The following is a 20,362-nucleotide window of genomic DNA, read 5'->3' as shown; positions in this document are numbered from 1 at the left end:
AAAAGCGCAGTGAGATAACTTCTGTTATGAATTGACGCTATATAAATAAAATTTAATTGAATTGAACTGAAGACGAGCAGGAAGCCTTGACGTGGGTTGATCTGCTGTTTCTGCTTGTCAGCAGTGTGTCAGTTGAGTCAATGTGTTCATTTATTAAAACTGGAGTCACAGAAAGCCTATTAGAGCTGCAGGTCTGAGTCCCACCAGTCTGACTGAAAAGACTAATTAAGCAGAGCAGATAATTAATCCCAGCATCCTTCTCAGAGGAAACTAAACTCTGCTGTTTTGACCTCGGGGCCAATTAGCTTTGTGAAACAACGACAGCAAACTGCTGGCAGAGATTCCTGAAGGGATGAACCGCAGACTAATTAGATTTTACAGTTTAAACCTCAGAGGAAACATGTTCCTTCCTCTGATTTACTGTTTCAATATTGTCGCCGGAGGAGATAATATCAGAGTGCGATTTTTGTTTGATTTCAGTGATTTTTTTAGTAGGAAATACTGCTGTGAAGAATACATACACTTAATATTTCTCCTGAAACACATTTTCCCTTTAGCTAAAACACTGTCATTGTCTTATCTAACTGACGGATAAGGTTAAAATCAATATAATTTGGTGAAACAGAGACGAATGAAATGAAAAGAAAATATCAGCATGATGTACAGAAACAGAACAAAAAACAGCAGAATAAACTGTCAAGATAATAAAATACTATAACATCATTACAGAGTTTTCATATAGCTAGATAATTTGCTATGTAGTAACAACGCTTGGGTCTATAAAATGTCACAAAATAATGAAAAAATGTCCATCACAATTTCCCAAATTGACATCTTCAAATGTCTTTTTTTGTCCGACCAACAGTCCAAAAGCCAAAGACATTACAGTAATAGAGAATGAAGAAAACCAACAAATATTCACATGTGAGGGCTGGAAACAACACATTTTTGGCATTTTTGCTTAATAAATGATTTGAACGATAAATCTATTATTAACTGACTAATCATTTCAGCTCTAGAAAACAGAATTTGGTAGGTACTACTGCAAAAAGCTTGTCATTATAACATGAAAAAATTATGAACATGAATAACATGTAAAACATAAGAAATATCAGGAGGAACTTTCCAGCCTTCAACATCTCCTGGAGACAAGAATAAACTGAAATTTCAAAACAAATCAACTGTCAGGATATTGAAGGATTTCAACTGAATGAAGTCAGCTGACTGATAAAACTAAATCTTTAGTCCGTCTGCTTCTCCTCTAAAGGATTCAGGGACTTTTAAATTTGTTCAAACTGGTTTTAGTCAGAGTGCTGCTGCATGTGGGATCAGTCTTCCCGTGAGACATTTGGACTTCAGCTATAAGACAAAGCGAGAGAGGACAGAGTTCTTTCTAAGGACGAGCTGATGATGAACCACAACAGGTAGGAAAGTTTATTTTGTTGCTTAATTTTATTTATTTTTGTACAAATAATTGATTGTAATTGTTTGGTTATCGTCTGATTAAAACAAACTGTTTGCAATGATAGTCCAAAATTGAGGAGGCCATATGAGGATATTATCAAATTTAAAATTGATTTTTTTCTGACATGATACCTTACTGGCTCGTTTATGTTCTCATGTTTACAACTTAAATACTGTATGTTGTTAATTAGTAATTCATTTGCTCATAATTAGAATTATGTTTTGTTTTTGTCTGTTATTCTGAGTTTAATTATTAAGGATTTAATTATGAGGTTAAATGGATTTGACAAACAGTTTTGTAGAGATCAGATTTTTCAATGTCTATAATGTTCTGTATAGCAAAACAATATATATATAACAAATCATACTATAGAGAGATCTACTGTACTCAAAATACAATGTTTTACTTCAAATGTTTACTTGAGTTTTTCCAATTTACAGTACTTTATACTTCTACTGCACTATACATTTCAGAGAGAGATATTTGTCTTATTTATCTTTGTATTTGGTTTACCGCTGCAATTACTGGGTACTTTACAGATTTACAAAACCTATGATACTAAGTAAATTTTACTGATAATTCTTCTGTACTCTTACCCAAGTAAAAATTGAGTGCAGAACTAATTGAGTATTCTTACAGTGTGGTATCATTATTTTACTTTTACTTAAAGTATCTGAATGTTTCTTCCACCACTATCTATTATTTGAAACAGGCCATTATTAGAGACATGCATTTATTTCTAATTCTCCCTGTTTTAAAAATGTATTTAATCATGTCTTAGAATCAGTGTCTTGATAAATTCCTGTGTAATGTACATTTCCGCAACACAAATTCCATCAGTACAACAGCTGTGTCATATTCACCACTCTCCTACAATGATACTTTTTACATTCACCAATTAATTCAATTTGTTCTACTTTCTCATTCTTGCACTTAAGCTACTATCAATAAAACTTAACACTACCTGCAAAGATGTTTCACATTAAAAGCCTTCCAGCATCTTTAAGGGCATAATCCTTCTCTTTCCTGTCATGCTTTTCATGTTAAATATCTGCAGGAAGTGTATAGTTTCACGAAAAGTAGCTGAAGGAAAGAACAACAAAGTAGAAGCATTTGGAACAGAACAGTATTTATGTAAGAAAAAACTAATACAATTATTGCTGTGAAATTGACATCATACTGAATTGGAACCCAGTAATGTTTTTTAATGAGCCTTATTAGAGACTGGCCTTTATTTGTGTCCAGGCCATTATTTGAATACCAACTGTACAGTATTTTGAAAAATTTACATAAAATATGCATTTCCTTACAAACATGTTTATATAAGTATGCGTATACACAGAAATATAAACTGTGCATGAATGGATACCTGTATATTTGTTTGTATGTGTATGTATGTATCTATTTAAGAGGTATGTAAGAGTATGCAAGCTTCTTTCTTATTTTATTTAAATAATATTTAAATAATAATATATTGTTTGATTTACTTTTGCCTTGTTTATACCTTTGGCATACTTTCCTTCTTTAACCTACATTTTCCATGTAAGTCAGCAGAATGATAATGTGTAAGATTTGAGTCAAGGACTATATCTGTTCTCTCAATATAAGTTCTTATATATACATATATACACATATATGTGATATATATATGTGTATATATATATGTATATATATGTGTGTATATATATATATATATATATATATCAAAAACATTTTCTCCACTGTTTTCTCAGAAACTTGTGGTGACCACAACAGCAGCAGCATAACACCAAAACTATCTACATGGCTGGATACTAGAAGAAGTAAGTGACAAATATATTTTGTTTGTAATTTGGGTGAAATAATACTCTAATAAATCATAATGTATTTTGTGGGAAAACTACTGATGATTCTAATAAAGTAAAAAAAAAAAGAATCTAGAGAAGCATTTCCTGAAGAAAATGTGTGTGATTGCTGTGTGCACTGATGCTGATTGGTGTGATTTTTGAATAACTTATAACTAATATAAAAACTCAATGACACCAATGTATTGGCTGAGTTATAGATGTAGATGGGCGTGATTGGAGACTTTAAAACACTTCAGCATTAGGCTTCAGTGCATTACAGCATATAATGAATAAACTGTACATGTCATTGACATTTGCTCTGTATACAGATGCTTGTTACTGAATGGCCTACCATAGACTTTAAGACATTATAAAACTCATAATAACTCATGAAGGTAAATGTCATCACTTAGAACTTTTTCACAGTTGATCGGTGTGTAACTTTGAGCACTTAATGACTCATAAAGTATAACAGTTATCAATAAGAAAAGTCAAAGCAGCCATTTATGAAAAAAAAAAACAAAAAATGTTATTCAGAAATAGCTCATTGAATATGCACATCTTTTAAAATCACAGGAAACTGCATACAATTATACACATACCAATATATGAATATGTAGCATAAGAAAAAGTCTGCAAGACAACATGCTGCTGCACAGCAATCACACCCAAGGGTTCAGTTTTTGGAGCATCACAGACATTTTCATTTGACTGTTTCTGTCTGAACTGTCACTGCTCAGGTGAAGCCGGCGCCATGTTGGAGGCGTCGCTGGGCAGGAACTTCTCCCACAGCACCTTCGTGTTCAGAGGTTTTCCAGAGCTGCAGAAACACCGCCGGCTGCTGGCGCTTCCGTTCTCCGCCTCCTACCTGTCGGTGCTGCTGGGAAACTCTCTGCTGGTGTACTTGATCCACAGCGTGGAGAGTCTGCACAGCCCCATGTACCTCCTCATCTGCACACTCTGCGTCGTCGACGTCCTCGTGGTGACCACCATCATCCCCAACATGCTCCTCAGCCTTCTGTTCGATTGGGACGAGATCTCATTGGCTGGCTGCTTGACTCAGATGTTCTTCACTCACTTCCTGTCCTCGTTGGAGTCAACTTTGCTGCTGGCGATGGCGCTGGACCGCTACGTGGCCATCTGCCAGCCGCTGCGCTACACCAAAATCATCGACTCCTCCATGTTCGTAAAGCTGCTGCTCTTCACTCTGGTCCGCAGCGGCTCCATCATGGCGACGCTGGTTGGTTTGGCAGGTTCGCTGCGGTTCTGCGGCTCCAACACGATCCAGCACTGCTATTGTGACCACATGGCGCTGGTCAGCCTGGCATGTGATAGCACAGAGAAAAATAGTGCGGCGGGGCTCGCTGTGATCATCTGCTTTGTGGGCATGGACATACCGCTCATCTTCTTCTCCTACATGAAGATCCTGAGCGTCGTCTTGCAAACGACTGCGGCCAGCGAGGACCGCTGGAAGGCGTTTCACACCTGCGGCACTCACCTGATGGTCATGATGTGTTTCTACCTGGTGGGTAGCATCACATTCCTCTCTCACAACCTGAACATCCGCATACCGACGGACGTCAACACCTTCATGGGACTCATGTACATTCTGTTCCCAGCGACAATCAACCCCATCATCTACGGTGTTCGGACTAAAGAAATTAGAAACAGCTTTTTTAGGATTTTTAAACTCAGAGCGAAGACGATAATGACGGTGAAAGTTTCTCCTGCTGGAAAAGGACAAATGTGACAAAGTTTTCTGCTCCAAGTAAAACCAAGTTTAAGAGGCTCCTGGTCTTAAAGTAACAAAATTAGTCAGGAGTAATTTTGTCTGGTATATATTTTTTATTTTTTGTTTTAAATGTACAATGACCAATTGCATGGTGGCTAAATTCAATCGAGTTCACTTTTATTTATATAGCGCCAATTCATTCCCCGGGGTGGAAGACATGTTGCGACCGACAGTCGCTCAGTTTCTCCAGTAGCAGGCAAAAATCTTTTTTCAGGATCTCAGAGCCAGTCTTCCTTCGCAGAATATCAAAAGACCCGGCGTGGATAATCCTCGTTACTTGTGTAGAGAGGATAAGTGGCTACAGCGCTGTTCGCTCCCTGACAGATGTGTCAGCCTCACACACTGGTGGGTTGTTCCTCCGATTAGCGCAGGGGTCCTCTGGCTCAGCACAAACACTAGAGGCCATCTTCTCCTTCTTGTGATTAAAAAAAATATGGTGGTAGCCTCCTGTGTCTTTCATAAATGAAGTCCCAGTGATTTATAAGCATCCAGGATCCGCAAAAGAATGTAAGCAAAGTGGAGAGCAAGCAGCAAAGCGTCTGCACTGTAAGAGAGCAGATAAAAGTCGCTGTGGATATTCCTGCTCCTGTCAAACGTGTGTTTGAGGTCATTTAGAAACCGTTTGTCCACCAGAACGCGCCGACAGGTTGATTTACACTGCAAAACGTCCCAAACACCACAGATCTGCGATTAGGGGTTGTGTGTTTATGTTAAATAATGTAAATATTGGGTTTCAATGCCAAAACACACACAGGTTGCCACAAACGTCCTTTTATTAAAGATGAAGTGGAATATACAGGTTTCCTCCTGGCCCTGTCAAAATAAAAGCCAATTAAAATATTGTTACAAATAATAAAGATGTTTTGGGTGTTTTTGATCTTTGTCCTGTAATGTCGTGTTACAGTGAAAAAACACAGATTCATTCAGTGAAGAGTATCTCACACACACACACACACACACACACACACACACACACACAGCACTGCTAACACAACTGCACACTGACTCTGTTCACATGGAGGGACGTTTCAGACAGTCACTGTTTTACTTTGAATGTTTAAATTAAAAATGTTTTGTACAATAAATGTTCAGTAGTTACACAAAGTCTCCTGATGCTGTTATACATCCTGTTTACATCACATCCCTGCTGATCATTGTCCGAATCCTCCATCAGTTTTTTAATTGATCTCCTTTATTTCTGTGAAAATCAGCCTGCAGAGAGAAACTCAATCCTCGACGTCAGAGACTTGACGAAGAGCCGATTTTGGCTCCAAACTGTAATAAAGACGACGTTTTTAAGGGAGCGGTTAATGTTGCATTTGGGAGATTACGGAACGCCGATTGTTTGATAAATTATTGAGTTTCAGTTCTGATACAAATACTTTTCTCGATACTTTGACAAATATAAACATGTTTTTTTTTTTTACAAATTCCCTTTTCTTCGTGAATCAAAAGAAGCCAACGTTGTCAAATGTTAAATGTTGTCTAAACACAAGCAGCCACAGTTTGAAATAACGATCATTAACTGACTCGGACCAGACGTGACGGCAGCTTTCTGTACATGACAGCTTCTGAAACTGATCTAAATACTGATGATGATTTGGAAAATGATCAACATCAAACAACAAACACTTGTATGCTCCTTTAAAGTCAGAGCCATCCTGTATAAAGGTTGATTATTCATGACATTGATTAATAAAGTATTGATGTATTTCATGCACACTGGGCCACCAGTTCCTCTCAGCTGACTGGCGGCTCTGACAGTTTCAGGTCCTCTCGGCGGGTCGGCACGTCCTGCAGATGACTCTTCCTCTGGTGTTTCTTCACTCCGCAGCTTCGGCTACACGCAGACGGACTGTTAACAAAAGCCTCCGTCAGCTGACGTCCGTGTTGTGGCTCGAGTGGTGAACTGTTCCAGATCAACCAAAGCTGGCAGTGTTGTTGTTTATGAAGACCCTCTGATACGACACATCGAAACTAATCTCAACACAACGTAACTCCTGTTCGGTCCCTAATGGAAACACATAGAACAAAGTGACATTAGAGGCATGCTACCAGCCGTCGTTACGACGCCGCGCTCGCCGGTTCAAGTCTCCGGCCGGCCGGCGGAGGAGTGGCGAGCTGCTCCGTCTGAAAACACAACTGACGTCGTGGCTGCGGTATTCTAGCTTTCTACACCGCAGCAGGACGCAGAGAGAGGACGAACATGAACGAGAACACAAACACGGCACCGCCGAGTGTTTAAAGGGTGTCCAGACTGTGGTTTGACCTAAAGGTGACCTCCGTTAGCTCCACACTACAAACAGCAGCGAAACAACAACAGCAGCAGTGGCGGCGGCGACGCTCGGCGCCTTTATCTGTCGTCGAGTTTGGGCGAGTCCACCGGCTCCTCGTCTTCATCCTTGTCGTCCTTCGCCCCAATCAGCCGCTGGCGGGCGAAGTCTTCGAAGATGATGTCATCGTCGCTGAGGGAAAGGAGGGAGAGGGTTGTGGAAGTTAATTCATAACAAAACTATCAAAGAAACATAAAAAAGTCCAGATTTGAGTTGAAGCCAGGACAGAGCCGCGAGGTTTAGAGAGAGACAAAACAGAAAGGTGAAATCAGTGTGTTGAGCCACATCAGGAATCAGATTTTCTCCGTGTTCCCCAGAGTCAGCTGAGAGGACGGATATCGGTTTCATGTCTGTGCTTCATCTACAGAGATAGGTTCAAGACGAGTTTTGGTTTAGCTTAGCACAAAGACTGGAAGCAGGGGGAAACTGTTAGCCTAGCTCCATTAAAAGAGAAAAAGTCCTTCCAACAACGTCTGATCTATATAGAATAAAAATCTAAATCTAAAAAAGAATGGACCATCTCCATCTTAAAGTATCAGTCTGGTGATACACTATGTGTTTCTTACTGTCAACAGATGCAATGAAAAGACCAAAACCCTGAATGTGTTTGACTGCAGCTCTAATGAATGCTTCAGTATTAAACTGCAGGTAAAGACAGCAGCAGTGAGGAAGAGCTACAGATCACGTAACCACGACAACACGAGGAAACAAGGATACATAGCAACGCGTCGGGTAGCATCCCCTACTTAGATTGTGCTCATATGGTGCATTTCCCTAAAGTTGTGTTGGATCAAATTACTACGACAAAGGAAAAAGATCCAACGTGGAACAAACAGGAATACTCCTCTAACTGCTGACAAATTCATCTTGTTCGCTTCTTCGGAGACTTGGGCAATAAATTAATCAGCCAATGGGGAATTGTTTCTCAGCCTTTCAGTCTGCATTATAACACAGGGAATTATTTCAGCTCTTTGTCTTTCTATGTTTGTACTGCGAACAACAATAAGTACACAACGGGTCTGGTCTCCACCTTCTGTTCTTACTCTGCGGCTGATGAACACGTTCTTATTTGCTGTTACTTCGTGGGTAAATAAGCAGCTGTGAAACGCAGGAGTCGTTTTGTGAGGCTCTGCTGACAGCAGGGTGAGTTTCCACTTTACAGCCCATTTCCTGCAGCTCCCACAGCAGCAGCATTAAGACGCATTAAGGCTGAGACTCTGGAGACGAGTCCATCACAGTTAATGCTTCAGCAGGCGGAGAGGAAAACCCTCTCTGCTGTCAGGGTTATTGACGAGGCCGTAAACCAGAGTAGAGCCAATCAGATCACAGAGGAGAGCCAGCAGCTGGATGAGCTGATGAGGGACAGACAGACAGACAGACAGGAGAGACGGCTGCTTACTTTGTGTCAAACTCGATCAGGTTTGTGTCGATCGGAGCTTCGTCTGCAGCTGCAGCAGAGAGAGCGAGAGAGAGCGAGCATGGTTAGACACTGAAAACATCACTGAGACATTTAAAGACGTCATGAAATGTGTTTTTAGTGTTTTAAGAGCTCAAACATCTCAAATTTACACATTTTACAACTATGAATTCTGTTCACATCACTGCTGAGTCGACTGGTTTCACATGAAAATCAACTTGCAGTGACACAATCACACAGTCTACGAAAACTGATTTCCAGGAAACGAACTGAGTCATTAACAGACTGCAGGGAAATGTGAACTCGACTCACCATCTCTGTAGATGGATTCTTCTAACGGCTTCGGGTGCATTAATGTGAAAGGCAGCTCAACGGAGACGTCACTGAAAAACAAATCATTAGATGTATGACAGGTCATCATAACACCGACAATCCACAGCAGGTTTATCTGTGTGACTATTAGCAGTGAGTCTGTTCAGTGAGATGTTCAGGTGACCTTTGTAAATCTCAGTGTGTGGTTTGTATCAGTGTGTTCATCAATAATCTTAGTGACGTGCCAGAACGTGAAAGGTTACCTCGCCGCCAGATCTCCCAGGAGCCTGAAATCAATAAACATTTAACACCTTCAGCTTCACAGCAGCAGCACAGTGTTTCTACTCACTTCTATTGATGTGGTCATTAACTCTCATGGAGTTACAGAGCTGTTAAAGGCCAACTCCTGTGTGATCTGAGCAGTTTTCTGTTCCCCCCCGCTGCTGTCTAGCTTTACTTGCATGACGGAGGATATTTATAATCAGTGCATCCGAATGTCTCAGGATGAATCACGCCAATTCATTGCCAAACAACAGCAAAAACAAAAACCATCAATGCAGAGGATAAACTACAAGAAGAGGCATGAAACTACAAACAAAACATTTATTTATTGTGCTTCATTGGGCTGGAAGCAGAAACAGTTCTCTTCTTGAAGGAAATCATCATATTTAGACATACTGTGTACAGTGGTGAGCAAAAGTGTTTGCCCCCTTCCTGATTTCTTATTTTTTTGCATGTTTGTCACACTTAATTGTTTCAGATCATCAAACAAATTTAAATATTAGTCAAAGATAACACAAGTAAACACAAAATGCAGTTTTTAAATAAAGGTTGTTATCCATCCATCCATTTTCTACCGCTTGGTCCCGTTAGGGGTCGCGGGTGACTGGAGCCTATCCCAGTGACTTTGGGCCTTAGGCAGGGTACACCCTGGACAGTGGCCAACTCGTCGCAGGGCTAACACAGACACAGACAAGGACAGACAACCATTCACTCTCACATTCATTCAATACGGGCAATTTAGAGTTATCAATTAACCTACACATGCATGTCTTTGGACGGTGGGAGGAAGCCGGAGAACCCGGAGAGAACCCACGGTAACACGGGGAGGACATGCAGACTCCACCCAGAGAGATTGTGTGATGTTGGTCTGGTCCGGGAATCGATCCCACGAACCCACGATCTCCTTATTGGGAGGCAGGAGCTTTAGCCGCTCTGCCACCGTGCACCCCCATAAAGGTTGTTATTATTAAGGGAAAACAAAATCCAAACCTACATGGCCCTGTGTGAAAAAGTGATTGCACCCTAAACCTAATAACTGGTTGGGCCACCCTTAGCAGCAACAACTGCAATCAAGCATTTGCGATAACTTTTACAGCGCTGTGGAGGAATTTTGGCCCACTCATCTTTGCAGAATTGTTGTAATTCAGCCACATTGGAGGGTTTTCGAGCATGAACTGCCTTTTTAAGATCATGCCACAGCATCTCAATAGGATTCAGGTCAGGATTTTGACTAGGCCACTCCAAAGTCTTCATTTTGTTCTTCTTCTTCGTCGGTCAGCCTCACTAGAATGCTGTATCAAATTCACATCTTAATCCATATAAGGTTCGGCTATTATGCAACAGATGTTGAATAAACATTGGCAAACAGTTTGCTCAACTTATCTCCACTATGACACTCCAAAGTCTTCCTTTTGTTCTTCTTCAGCCATTCAGAGACCCCACAACAACACCCAAAGAACTGCAGGCCTCACTTGCCTCAGTTAAGGTCAGCGTTCATGACTCCACCATAAGAAAAAGACTGGGCAAAAATGGCCTGCATGGCAGAGCTCCAAGATGAAAACCACTGATAAGCAAAAAGACCATTAAGGCTCGTCTCATTTTTGCCAGCAAACATCTTCCCCAAGACTTTTGGGAAAATACTCTGTGGACTGACGAGACAAAAGTTGAACTTTTTGGAAGGTGTGTGTCAAATCATTACATCTGGCGTAAAAGTAACACCGCATTTCAGAAAAAGAACATCATACCAACAGTAAAATATGGTGGTGGTGGTAGTGTGATGGTCTGGGGCTGTTTTGCTGCTTCAGGACCTGGAAGACTTGCTGTGATAAATGGAACCACGAATTCTGCTGTCTACCAAAAACTCCTGAAGGAGAACGTCCGGCTGTCTGTTCGTGACCTCAGGCTGAAGTGAACTTGGGTTCTGCAGCAGGACAATGATCCAAAACACACCAGCAAGTCCACCTCTGAATGGCTGAAGAAGAACAAAATGAAGACTTTGGAGTGGCCTAGTCAAAGTCCTGACCTGAATCCTATTGAGATGCTGTGGCATGATCTTAAAAAGGCAGTTCATGCTCAAAAACCCTCCAATGTGGCTGAATTACAACAATTCTGCAAAGATGAGTGGTCCAAAATTCCTCCACAGCGCTGTAAAAGACTCACTGCAAGTTATCGCAAACGCTTGATTACAGTTGTTGCTGCTAAGGGTGGCCCAACCAGTTATTAGGTTTAGGGGGCAATCACTTTTTCACACAGGGCCATGTAGGTTTGGATTTTGTTTTCCCTTAATAATAACAACCTTAATTTAAAAACTGCATTTTGTGTTTACTTGTGTTATCTTTGACTAATATTTAAATTTGTTTGATGATCTGAAACATTTAAGTGTGACAAACATGCAAAAAAATAAGAAATCAGGAAGGGGGCAAACACTTTTGCACACCAACGTATATGTAGTTCTTTTTTAATATTTACTCTGGAAACAACTGAGACAAAGTAAAAACAGCAACTATCTGTTGACTTGATCAAAGTTGTAAAACTATCTGCAGTGATGGACAGCAGGAGGGAAGAACAGAAACTACAGATTCACACTGAAAATGAGCTTTAAAGTCAAACTGAAATTTACCTTCTCGTCACTTTTTGTGTAAGAAAATATAAACTAACAACACTATATTTTCACATTTTCAAAGGAAGATAAAACTGTTCACAGAGTAACGTAAGAAGTCACAGAATCATCTCCAAGGAAAGTCAGAGACAGAGAAAGTCATGGACTAACGTATGAAGTTTCAGAGTAGCAGGTACGGAGTAGCACATACGAAATAGCGCACAGAGTAGCGTACGGAGTAGCACGTACGGAGTAGCACGTACGAAGTAGCACGTACAAAGTACCGTACACGGAGTAGCGCACGGAGTAGCGCACGGAGTAGCGCACGGAGTAGCGCACGGAGTAGCGCACGGAGTAGCGTAAAAAGTATTCTACAGAGTCATGAGGTAATGTTTGGTCACAGAGTAATATACGAGGTCACAGTATAATGTGATATAATGAACTCTGAAGTTCATTATATCACATTATTCAGAGATATTTCACCAATCAGATTCCAGTACTGACATCATTAGTCGGGACCAAAACACTAGTATACACTAGCTGCCGTGTCACTGGAGAAAAATGTATAAAAGTTTCTTTTTCTTGTCATTACACGCATGACCAAAGAAGCCAAAACAAACACAGAGGAGATATACAGTATATTACAAATATAGCAAAAATGAATTTTGACTTCAGTTGGACTTTAAAGCTCAGATGATAATATGTTGAGTTAAACACAGAGTGCACTGACCCGCCTCGGGACACGACCAGCTTCACTTTGACTTTGTACGACACGATGATGCCGAGGATCTCCTTATTGGCTCCTTCTCTTAACCTGCTCAAGACAGAAAACATTCAGTCAGACCAATCAGCAGCCAGGAAGTTCCTCCAATGTCCACTAGATGCTATTGTGAAAAACTCTGACTGTATTGAATTGAATGGGAAGCCCCCATCTTCGCTCTACAAATACAAAGTCATTTCAGTTTTTACACAAGTTCAGCTCTCAGCAGATCCCTGAGCTTCCTTCCATGTCAGTCTGAGGGCTGAATCTTACAATAAATGTTTCATTAAAAGGATATTAAGGCTTAAATAGAGTTATTTTTATTTTTAAGTCTGTATTTTTATTGACCATATTGGGAAATTGCGAGTTCACCTGGGTTTACTCTAGTCCTGTTCCACCACAGTCATACTATGTATCACAGACCTCGATGGCCATCCCCAAGAACCTGTCTTGTCAAATTTGAAACAGGAACAATGTTGAAATCATGAAGTAATCACATAGTAGGTGCAACTTCATGAGATAACTTCTGTTATGAATTGGCGCTATATAAATAAATTGAACTTCTAAAGCGGAAAAAATTACGCCAAGCAGGTGCAAAGTAACAAAAAACACGATTTACCAAAGCTAATTTATTATAACACTCACGTGCCAAATGTACGTTGACAGTTGAGTTTCTGGATGCTGTAATCTTCCCTCCTCTCCATACTGGCCGTAAAGCAACAAATTTGAGTGACTATGCCAAATCCACAATCAAGTGGGAAGCTTCGTCCTAGTAGTTATCTATAGGTTTATTATCTGTTTTGTCCTGAACACAAACCTACATGCGACTTCCAGGACGAATCCCTCCACCGCTGCTCAGCAAGGAAGCACTAGGAAGGAAGGAATTAGACTTCAAAGATACTCACTTGATTTGCGTAACTCAGACTAATGAAGCCTCATGTTATCTTTAGTCATTTTTGCACTGAACGAGGACTCAAGTGAACATCAGACAAAGTATGTAAACGTCAGTGAGGACTGACTACAGACATGATTAGCAACAGAGCACTCAGTGCTGCCACTGGTGGCCAGAAGTAACAAATTTTACAAGGGTGGATCAGGGCGAGGTTTACTCCTGATTTAACTCCTGATGCCATGAGAGTCAAATTCTTTAAGTGAGCTAATAATGTTAATGTTGTACCTGAAAGGTCCCTAAAATTGCCCTAAAATGTCTCCAGAACATCCTACAATCTCCTGAACTCTCTTCTGTCAACGTCAGACATCCACTTCTGACATGAAGGGCCACTCTCACTTTTTTCCCCAATTATGACATCAGAATTTCCCACCCTCCTACAGGCCTGGAAGGCATCATGAGAGCTGTTGGACTCACAGTGTGCTGGAGGCCAGGTTGGTGTCCTCGTGCTTCAGTTTTCCATCCAGAGCGAGGCCTCGTTTCTCTCGGTTGTTGGCCAGAAATGGAGTGAGAGTGAAAACTTTGCAGAAAGTCGAACTGGGAGCAACGACATCGCTGAAGACAGAAACATATCTTTATGGAAACTTTTTCAGCTGAACGCAGATAACTTCTGGCTTGATTCACTTCAAACTATTCAATTACATCACATGGTACAATTGAAAGCTCCAGAATAGCTACTAAATGGACCTTTTGGTGAGAACATTTCCAAAGTCAAGACTGAACTTTAAATCTTTAAATCACCAGTATGTTATTTGTTGTGTGCGAAACATTAAATCAAAACTCACTCTGAGTCCTCGGTGGCCACCGGACATTTGTACTGAGCCGTGTTGAACAGGCAGATGTCGGCGTACTGTCGCACTACAGAAACACAAATCAGTCATCGATTACACAACAGCTACACAGAAAAACACAGAGCGAAAGGACAGGTGCTTCGACGTACCTGAGATCTTCATCTTCTTCACGGTCTTGTTGGTATTGTTGGTGACGTGAACGTTGACACTGATTGGCTCCCCGTGATAGTAGATCTGAGAGACAACAGGCAGACCAGAGAGGTCAGAGCTGCTGAGAATTATTATCTCAAGATCACAACTTTATTACCTTTATCTTGTGATAACATCAGAGGTGGAAAGTAACTAAGTACATTTACTCAAGTACTGCACTGAAGTACAAATTTGAGATACTTGTACTTGAGTATTTCCATTTTCTGCTACTTTCTACTTCTACTCCACTACATTTATGTGACAGCTTTAGTTACTTTACAAATGAAACTTTTACACACAAAACATATGAAAATGTAGAAGTACAGCTGAAACGATTAGTCGCTAGAAAATCAGAAAATAAAATCAACTATTTTGATGTTTTAAGTAATTTTTCGTGTAAAATCACTTCCTGATGTGCAGATTTGCTGCTTTTCCTCTGAATGACTGTAATAACTGTAATGTTTGTTAATAACGTCGAGCTTTGGACTGTCGGTTGGACACAACGACACGGTGAAGGCGTCACTTTGTGCTCTGGGTCAACGTGACGGCGTTTCTCACTGTTTTCACAAGTTTTACAAACCGAACGATCGATCGATGGAGAAAAGAATCAGCAGATTAATCCAGAATGCAAAATGTTTCTAACTCAATATCTTTTCTCTCCCGTAGTTTTGTGCATTCTCGTTTCTCTCCTCTCTCCTTCTGTCGCTTTCAGCAGGTATTTCTGCCTCCAGAGCTGCAGAGTCTGGATCTGTGGTTGTGGGCCACCTGCTGCCCCCATGTTCCTGCTCGACAACTGCTGCTACAGTTGTTGTTATTGGCTCTGTTACTATTATTATTCCTATAGCTGTCATTCCTATTATTATTATTAATTTATTAATATTACCACTACCAGTACATTATTATTTTATTATTATTATTTATTTTATTTCAAATAAAATGTAACTGAATTGAACTGCTCTTGGTTTTATGGAGACACTGAATGGGATGTTTTATGTTTCAAAGGGGTCATTGTTGCAGTTGTGCGCTCTGGATCAAACCGTGCTTTCATCACGTCACGGTCACCTGCCTTCATCTTTCTCTTTTCTTCTTCCAGTGAAGCACTTTGTATCTTCTGTTTTGAAAAGTGCTAGAGAAACTTCCCACCTCTGCTCTGGCTGAAGTGTGTCGGTACGGTTCAGCTGTGAGCTGGTTGGTCTGTGTGTATGTAGCACTCAGGTGTTACCTCTTTGTCCAGAGAGGCCTCCAGGTGCAGAGGTTTGTCCGACATCAGGAACTGTCTGGTGGTTTCTGCTGTCGGCTGAGGACCAGGTTTCTCTGGAGCGTACTGCACCTTCCGGATCACCAGACGCACCGAGTTCCTGCAAGAACACAACACTGATGCTACTACAAAGTCTGGATGTATGATTCGGTCAGCAGCGTTCCTCTCGCTGTGCAGGAAGCTGCTAATGCACGAGTGATTTCACTTTCGTCTCTTTATTCTGTCGGAGGTCGAACTCACTTTTACCTTTTGTGGATCTTTTCTTCAACATTTTCTGCACAGAAAGCTTTCACCTCAAAGTCCACTCCGCAGGCCTGAAGACACACGACAGCAAGACAATCATTGCTCATAGTTGATTTCTTTGTACACCTTTTCTGCTAAGAAGGGAGGATAAGTGAGGAGCCCAGGAGGAAGGCATCCAACCCCCACCTGCCCCCAGAGGAGCTGCAGACTGTGGAGCTGAACATGAGAGTGAAGCAGTCAAATCTGAGCGCCTTTACCTTCCCAGTGTCCTCTGGGCCCGGCTGCAGGGTGACGGAGCACGGCAGGTTCAGAGGAATCTGAAAACACATGAAGGAAAAATATCTAAAAGATACCAACTGATAACAGTCTCTCTATGCCTCCTCCGTCCTTTCTCATCTCTTCTCTTTCGCTTCACCTCTTTAGCCACTTGTTTTACCCATAAAGTTCCAGGATCTAAACCAGGAAGTAAAAGGCCCATGTATTCATCCCTGTTTGTGTTTCCACTGCATCTATAGAACCACGACAGTTCGTTATGTATCTCTGCTGTAGTACGTAACTGCATTAAATCAAATTGCAAATAGTCATCCTCTCCAGGCCCACCGGCAGTGGAAAGTAACCAAGTACATTTACTCAAGTACTGTACTTAAAGCTGGTAGGTAATGTATTTCAGAAGCACTTTTTGTTACATTTGTTGAAATTCTCTTTACATCCCGACAGATATCAATAAATCAAATCCTCTGAAAAAAATAAAAAATAAATCTGGTATCTGTCGCAGACCTGTAAAAAGCCCATCGCTCGCCTGTCTACCTCCTACCTTTCAGTTTAATATTTTCAAAATCCAGCTGTCTCTCGCTAGTTTCTCCAACGTTACCTACTCCAGCTTTAAGTACACTTTTGGGGTACTTGTACTTTACTTGAGTATTTTCACTTTCTGCTACTTTCTACTTCTACTGCACCACATCTCAGAGGGAGAGTACTTTTTACTGCACTACACTTATGACAGATTCAGATTATTGATACAAAATATAATCAATAAATAAATTACAGTGTATTATTACAGGTTAAGACAAAACTTCAGTGATCCTCAGGGGAAATTCACACCCAGCAGATAAAATATTTCAAGTCCTTAAAATCAGCTCCACCTTCTCCAGCTGCAACACATTAATGCATCAATACTTATAATCCAATAATATAATATATATTATTCTGCATAATGAGTACTTTTACTTTTGGCACTTTGAAGTATATTTTGATGCAAATACTTTTGTACTTTGTTCTTGGCCTTTTACTCGTAACAGAGTATTTCTACACTGTGGTGTTAGTACTTTTACTTCTTCCACCGCGGCCCACTGGAAACACCCAGAGCAGGGTCTTTGGTTCTGGGGTGAGGAACTACATTTAGATCCTGGTTCCTGCAGGGTTCTGAATTCCTGTGGAAAAGGGCTCTTTGTCTCCGGGCTGAGAGGAAGGACTACAGAAGGTATCCTGATATAATGACACATTTAAATCAACACTAAACTACGACTAAACAAATAACTGGGGTTAGAACTGGAATAGTTAACTAAATGTGAGAATCATTGTTACCTCCAAAAGATAAGAAATTCATGATCTTGAAATGATGAAGCTCAACATGATCGTCAGTCACAGCTTACGCTCAGTAACAGTGCATTCGCTCCCTGTGAACTTCTCAGCTCTCAGTCTGCAGCAGTCATCAACCATCCAACCATCATTTCTGTCCAGTTCTCACAATATTTTTTGCAATAAATAAATAAACATTTAAAATAAACTTTAAAATAAAGAAAGAAATGTTGATCAATCACCACCTTTTCGTCCTCAAACACACCAGTTACCTTACAAGTATTTAAACCCTTTCAGGAGTTTGTTTCCCCTGACTGAGTTTCTTCCCAGTCGAGGTACGATCCCAACAAGCTCCACCAAGTAAAACCTCAGAAACCATTTCTAACCTGAGACCTGAAACTGACCATGTCATTTACTACTATTAGAACTACTGCCTGACAGGATGAATTCAGGGCAACACATGCCTAATGAACGTTAATTGTTGGAAAACTCTAAAAAGATGATTCATTAATAAAAGAATGATGAAACACACTCCAGCAGATGTCTCTGCAGGCTCAGTACCTCGAAAGTGAACGGGTGGGCGTGTTCTCCCAGTTTTTTAATCAGGCGTTCCTGAAGACGAGTCAGACTCTTCTTCTCTTCGGGCAGAGGAGGAAACGCCTGGACGTTCGCCACAAACAGGTCTTTCCGAAACGTCAACCCGAGGACGTCCAAATCCTCACGACCATAACGGAACGCACAGGTCAGAGTCACAAACACTGATGGGAACAAAAAACACAAAATCACATCCTGATATGTGAACGAGGACTGATGGAGCTGGGCTAGCAGTGCCCCCCTGTTTCCAGTCTTTGTGCTAAGCTGAACACATCCTGGACACACAGATAGGAAACTGGTCTCTGCTACATTAAAGTGTTGCTTTAAATCCAGAAAAGGTTCATTAGAAAGAACAGAGGCTCCAGGACGCATCCCTGAGGGACAGGATGAAACAGAAAAAACACATTTGTGCTACAAAATGTAGTTGATTTTTTCTATTTTTGACCAATGTTTGCTTTTGCTTGTGAATTAAAGGATAATTTTACATCTTCAGGCCCCTAAAGAATATTCAGGGAAACAATCAGAGGTAGAGAAATCACTGTTTATTAGACGTGGCTCCTGCCTGCAGAGACATGCAACCTGTTAGCTGCTGTCACGGTGATATAGGGATCTTAAAATGCTTTACAAACTTCAGGTCGTAAGGCCTTGTGCTGTGAATATTCTGTGAAGTGCAACAGCTAATCTTCCTCCTGCTTGTTAAGCTGCAGAAAGCCGCCCAGGAGTGGACCATTATTTTACAGTGACTGTGTTGTAACTATGACGCTGTGGAGGAAGACAGATCTGGGCGGCAAGACAAATTGTGTTTTTGGATAATGTGGCCTAACGGGAGCATAGGAATGGAGAAAATGATTGGACCAAGTATAGAAGCTTGAGGGACTCTAGCTACCAGCGACGCCACGAAATACAGAGGTCACGTCGGCGTAAGCAGCCTGCGAGGAGTTTATTCACTACAGTTACAAACCTACACGTGGTGGCTGTTTTAAAGGCTGACTCCAGCATTTTACAACTCAATATACACTTAAATCAAAACGTTAAATCCATTTGCCAGTTGCAGGAGCTCTTGGAAAACTATCAGGACAAACAGTTTAAGGTTGTTTAATCTGTGAATGAGAATGAAGGTCGACTGCGTTAAAAGCTGCAATTAGATCTAAAAGCCAGAAAATGGAGCAATCGTCTGAGTGACAACAAACAGTTTTCATAAAAATCCTTTTTGTAGGAAATATTAAAGTTCTGGGTTTTGCTCACGTAACGTCAGAGAGAATATTGAACCATCTGTTCTCTTCCTGTATAAACAGGCTGGAGCTTCAGATCCCTCACCTTTCCTCTCCTTCAGGTACTCCGGGTCGATCAGGACGACGCCGTCTGCAGGAAGAACAGTCAGAAGGTCAACAGGCAGCCAGAGGACGGATGAGTCTTACCCTGATTTCTTTCAAGTGAAATCAGCTGCTATCAAAGACTAGCCAATAGCAGAAGGACTCTTCAGTCCAGGAAGTGTTTCCTGGCAGAAAAAAACAACAAACTAAACAAATATCAACAAAAACTGATCTCACCGACGGGCTCCACCAGGTCCACGTGGTCCACAAAGTCTCTCTTCCCCAGATAGACAGTGAGCTGAGGGAGGAACACAGCTGTTAGGACATCAGACAGCCAATCAGGATCAACTGTCAGGACATCAGACAGCCAATCAGAGTCAACTGTCAGGACATCAGACAGCCAATCAGTCTGTTCAGTGAGTCTGAGGATCAAACCTCTAAACTGCGGGTTAAAATCATTTCCTTGAGCATGAAGAAGAGGAGGACTCACCTTTCCATTGGGACTGGCTTTCTTAAACACTCTGAAAGTAAAGAGAGAGAGAAAAGCAGGAAGTGAGATTTCCCCGTGTGCTTCCTGTCTGCCCAAAGTTTAAAGTTTAAACTGTTTTATTTCATCATGAACGTGAAAGTTGATTCCTGCACAAACTGTACAGAGAGTTTA

The 20,362-nt window shown here is 41.0% G+C and overlaps 2 protein-coding genes across 7 annotated transcripts in view; one reads left to right on the top strand and one right to left on the bottom strand.

Annotated features, from left to right (window-relative positions):
- The first annotated feature begins 15 nt into the window (after window positions 1–15).
- On the top strand, window positions 16–5,683 carry or55e1 (odorant receptor, family 55, subfamily E, member 1). Of its 2 annotated transcripts, XM_044203029.1 has the most exons (3): window positions 16–1,424; window positions 3,199–3,267; window positions 4,032–5,683. In XM_044203029.1, the coding sequence occupies exon 3, from the start codon at window positions 4,046–4,048 to the stop codon at window positions 5,039–5,041; it is 996 nt and encodes a 331-aa protein (XP_044058964.1). In that variant the 5' UTR covers window positions 16–1,424; window positions 3,199–3,267; window positions 4,032–4,045; the 3' UTR covers window positions 5,042–5,683. The 2 variants fall into 2 exon arrangements, with proteins under 2 accessions (XP_044058964.1, XP_044058963.1); XM_044203028.1 differs by having other exon boundaries at window positions 16–3,267.
- Window positions 5,684–5,838: 155 nt separating this feature from the next.
- Window positions 5,839–20,362, bottom strand: part of arrb1 (arrestin, beta 1) — a 22,046-nt gene continuing 7,522 nt past the window's right edge. For 2 of the 5 annotated variants that reach the window (XM_044203024.1, XM_044203023.1), the window contains exons 2-17: window positions 20,192–20,222; window positions 19,939–19,999; window positions 19,706–19,750; window positions 18,356–18,552; window positions 16,474–16,533; window positions 16,220–16,287; window positions 15,938–16,073; window positions 14,676–14,760; window positions 14,521–14,593; window positions 14,153–14,290; window positions 13,608–13,655; window positions 12,757–12,840; window positions 9,409–9,432; window positions 9,146–9,216; window positions 8,816–8,864; window positions 5,839–7,548 (exon numbers count right to left, since the gene is read on the bottom strand). In XM_044203024.1, coding sequence (XP_044058959.1) covers window positions 7,437–7,548; window positions 8,816–8,864; window positions 9,146–9,216; window positions 9,409–9,432; window positions 12,757–12,840; window positions 13,608–13,655; window positions 14,153–14,290; window positions 14,521–14,593; window positions 14,676–14,760; window positions 15,938–16,073; window positions 16,220–16,287; window positions 16,474–16,533; window positions 18,356–18,552; window positions 19,706–19,750; window positions 19,939–19,999; window positions 20,192–20,222 — 1,282 coding nt within the window. In that variant the 3' untranslated portion in view covers window positions 5,839–7,436. Of the gene's footprint in view, window positions 7,549–8,815; window positions 8,865–9,145; window positions 9,217–9,408; window positions 9,433–12,756; window positions 12,841–13,603; window positions 13,656–14,152; window positions 14,291–14,520; window positions 14,594–14,675; window positions 14,761–15,937; window positions 16,074–16,219; window positions 16,288–16,473; window positions 16,534–18,355; window positions 18,553–19,705; window positions 19,751–19,938; window positions 20,000–20,191; window positions 20,223–20,362 lie in introns of those variants that run through there. The other 3 variants (XM_044203027.1, XM_044203026.1, XR_006378649.1) reach the window with 2 other exon arrangements.

The sequence above is a fragment of the Siniperca chuatsi genome, linkage group LG7 (genome assembly GCF_020085105.1).
Source record: "Siniperca chuatsi isolate FFG_IHB_CAS linkage group LG7, ASM2008510v1, whole genome shotgun sequence".
Taxonomy (NCBI): Eukaryota; Metazoa; Chordata; class Actinopteri; order Centrarchiformes; family Sinipercidae; genus Siniperca; species Siniperca chuatsi.
Note: the sequence above shows the minus strand (reverse complement) of the source record. Positions and strands in the feature narration are given on the sequence as shown.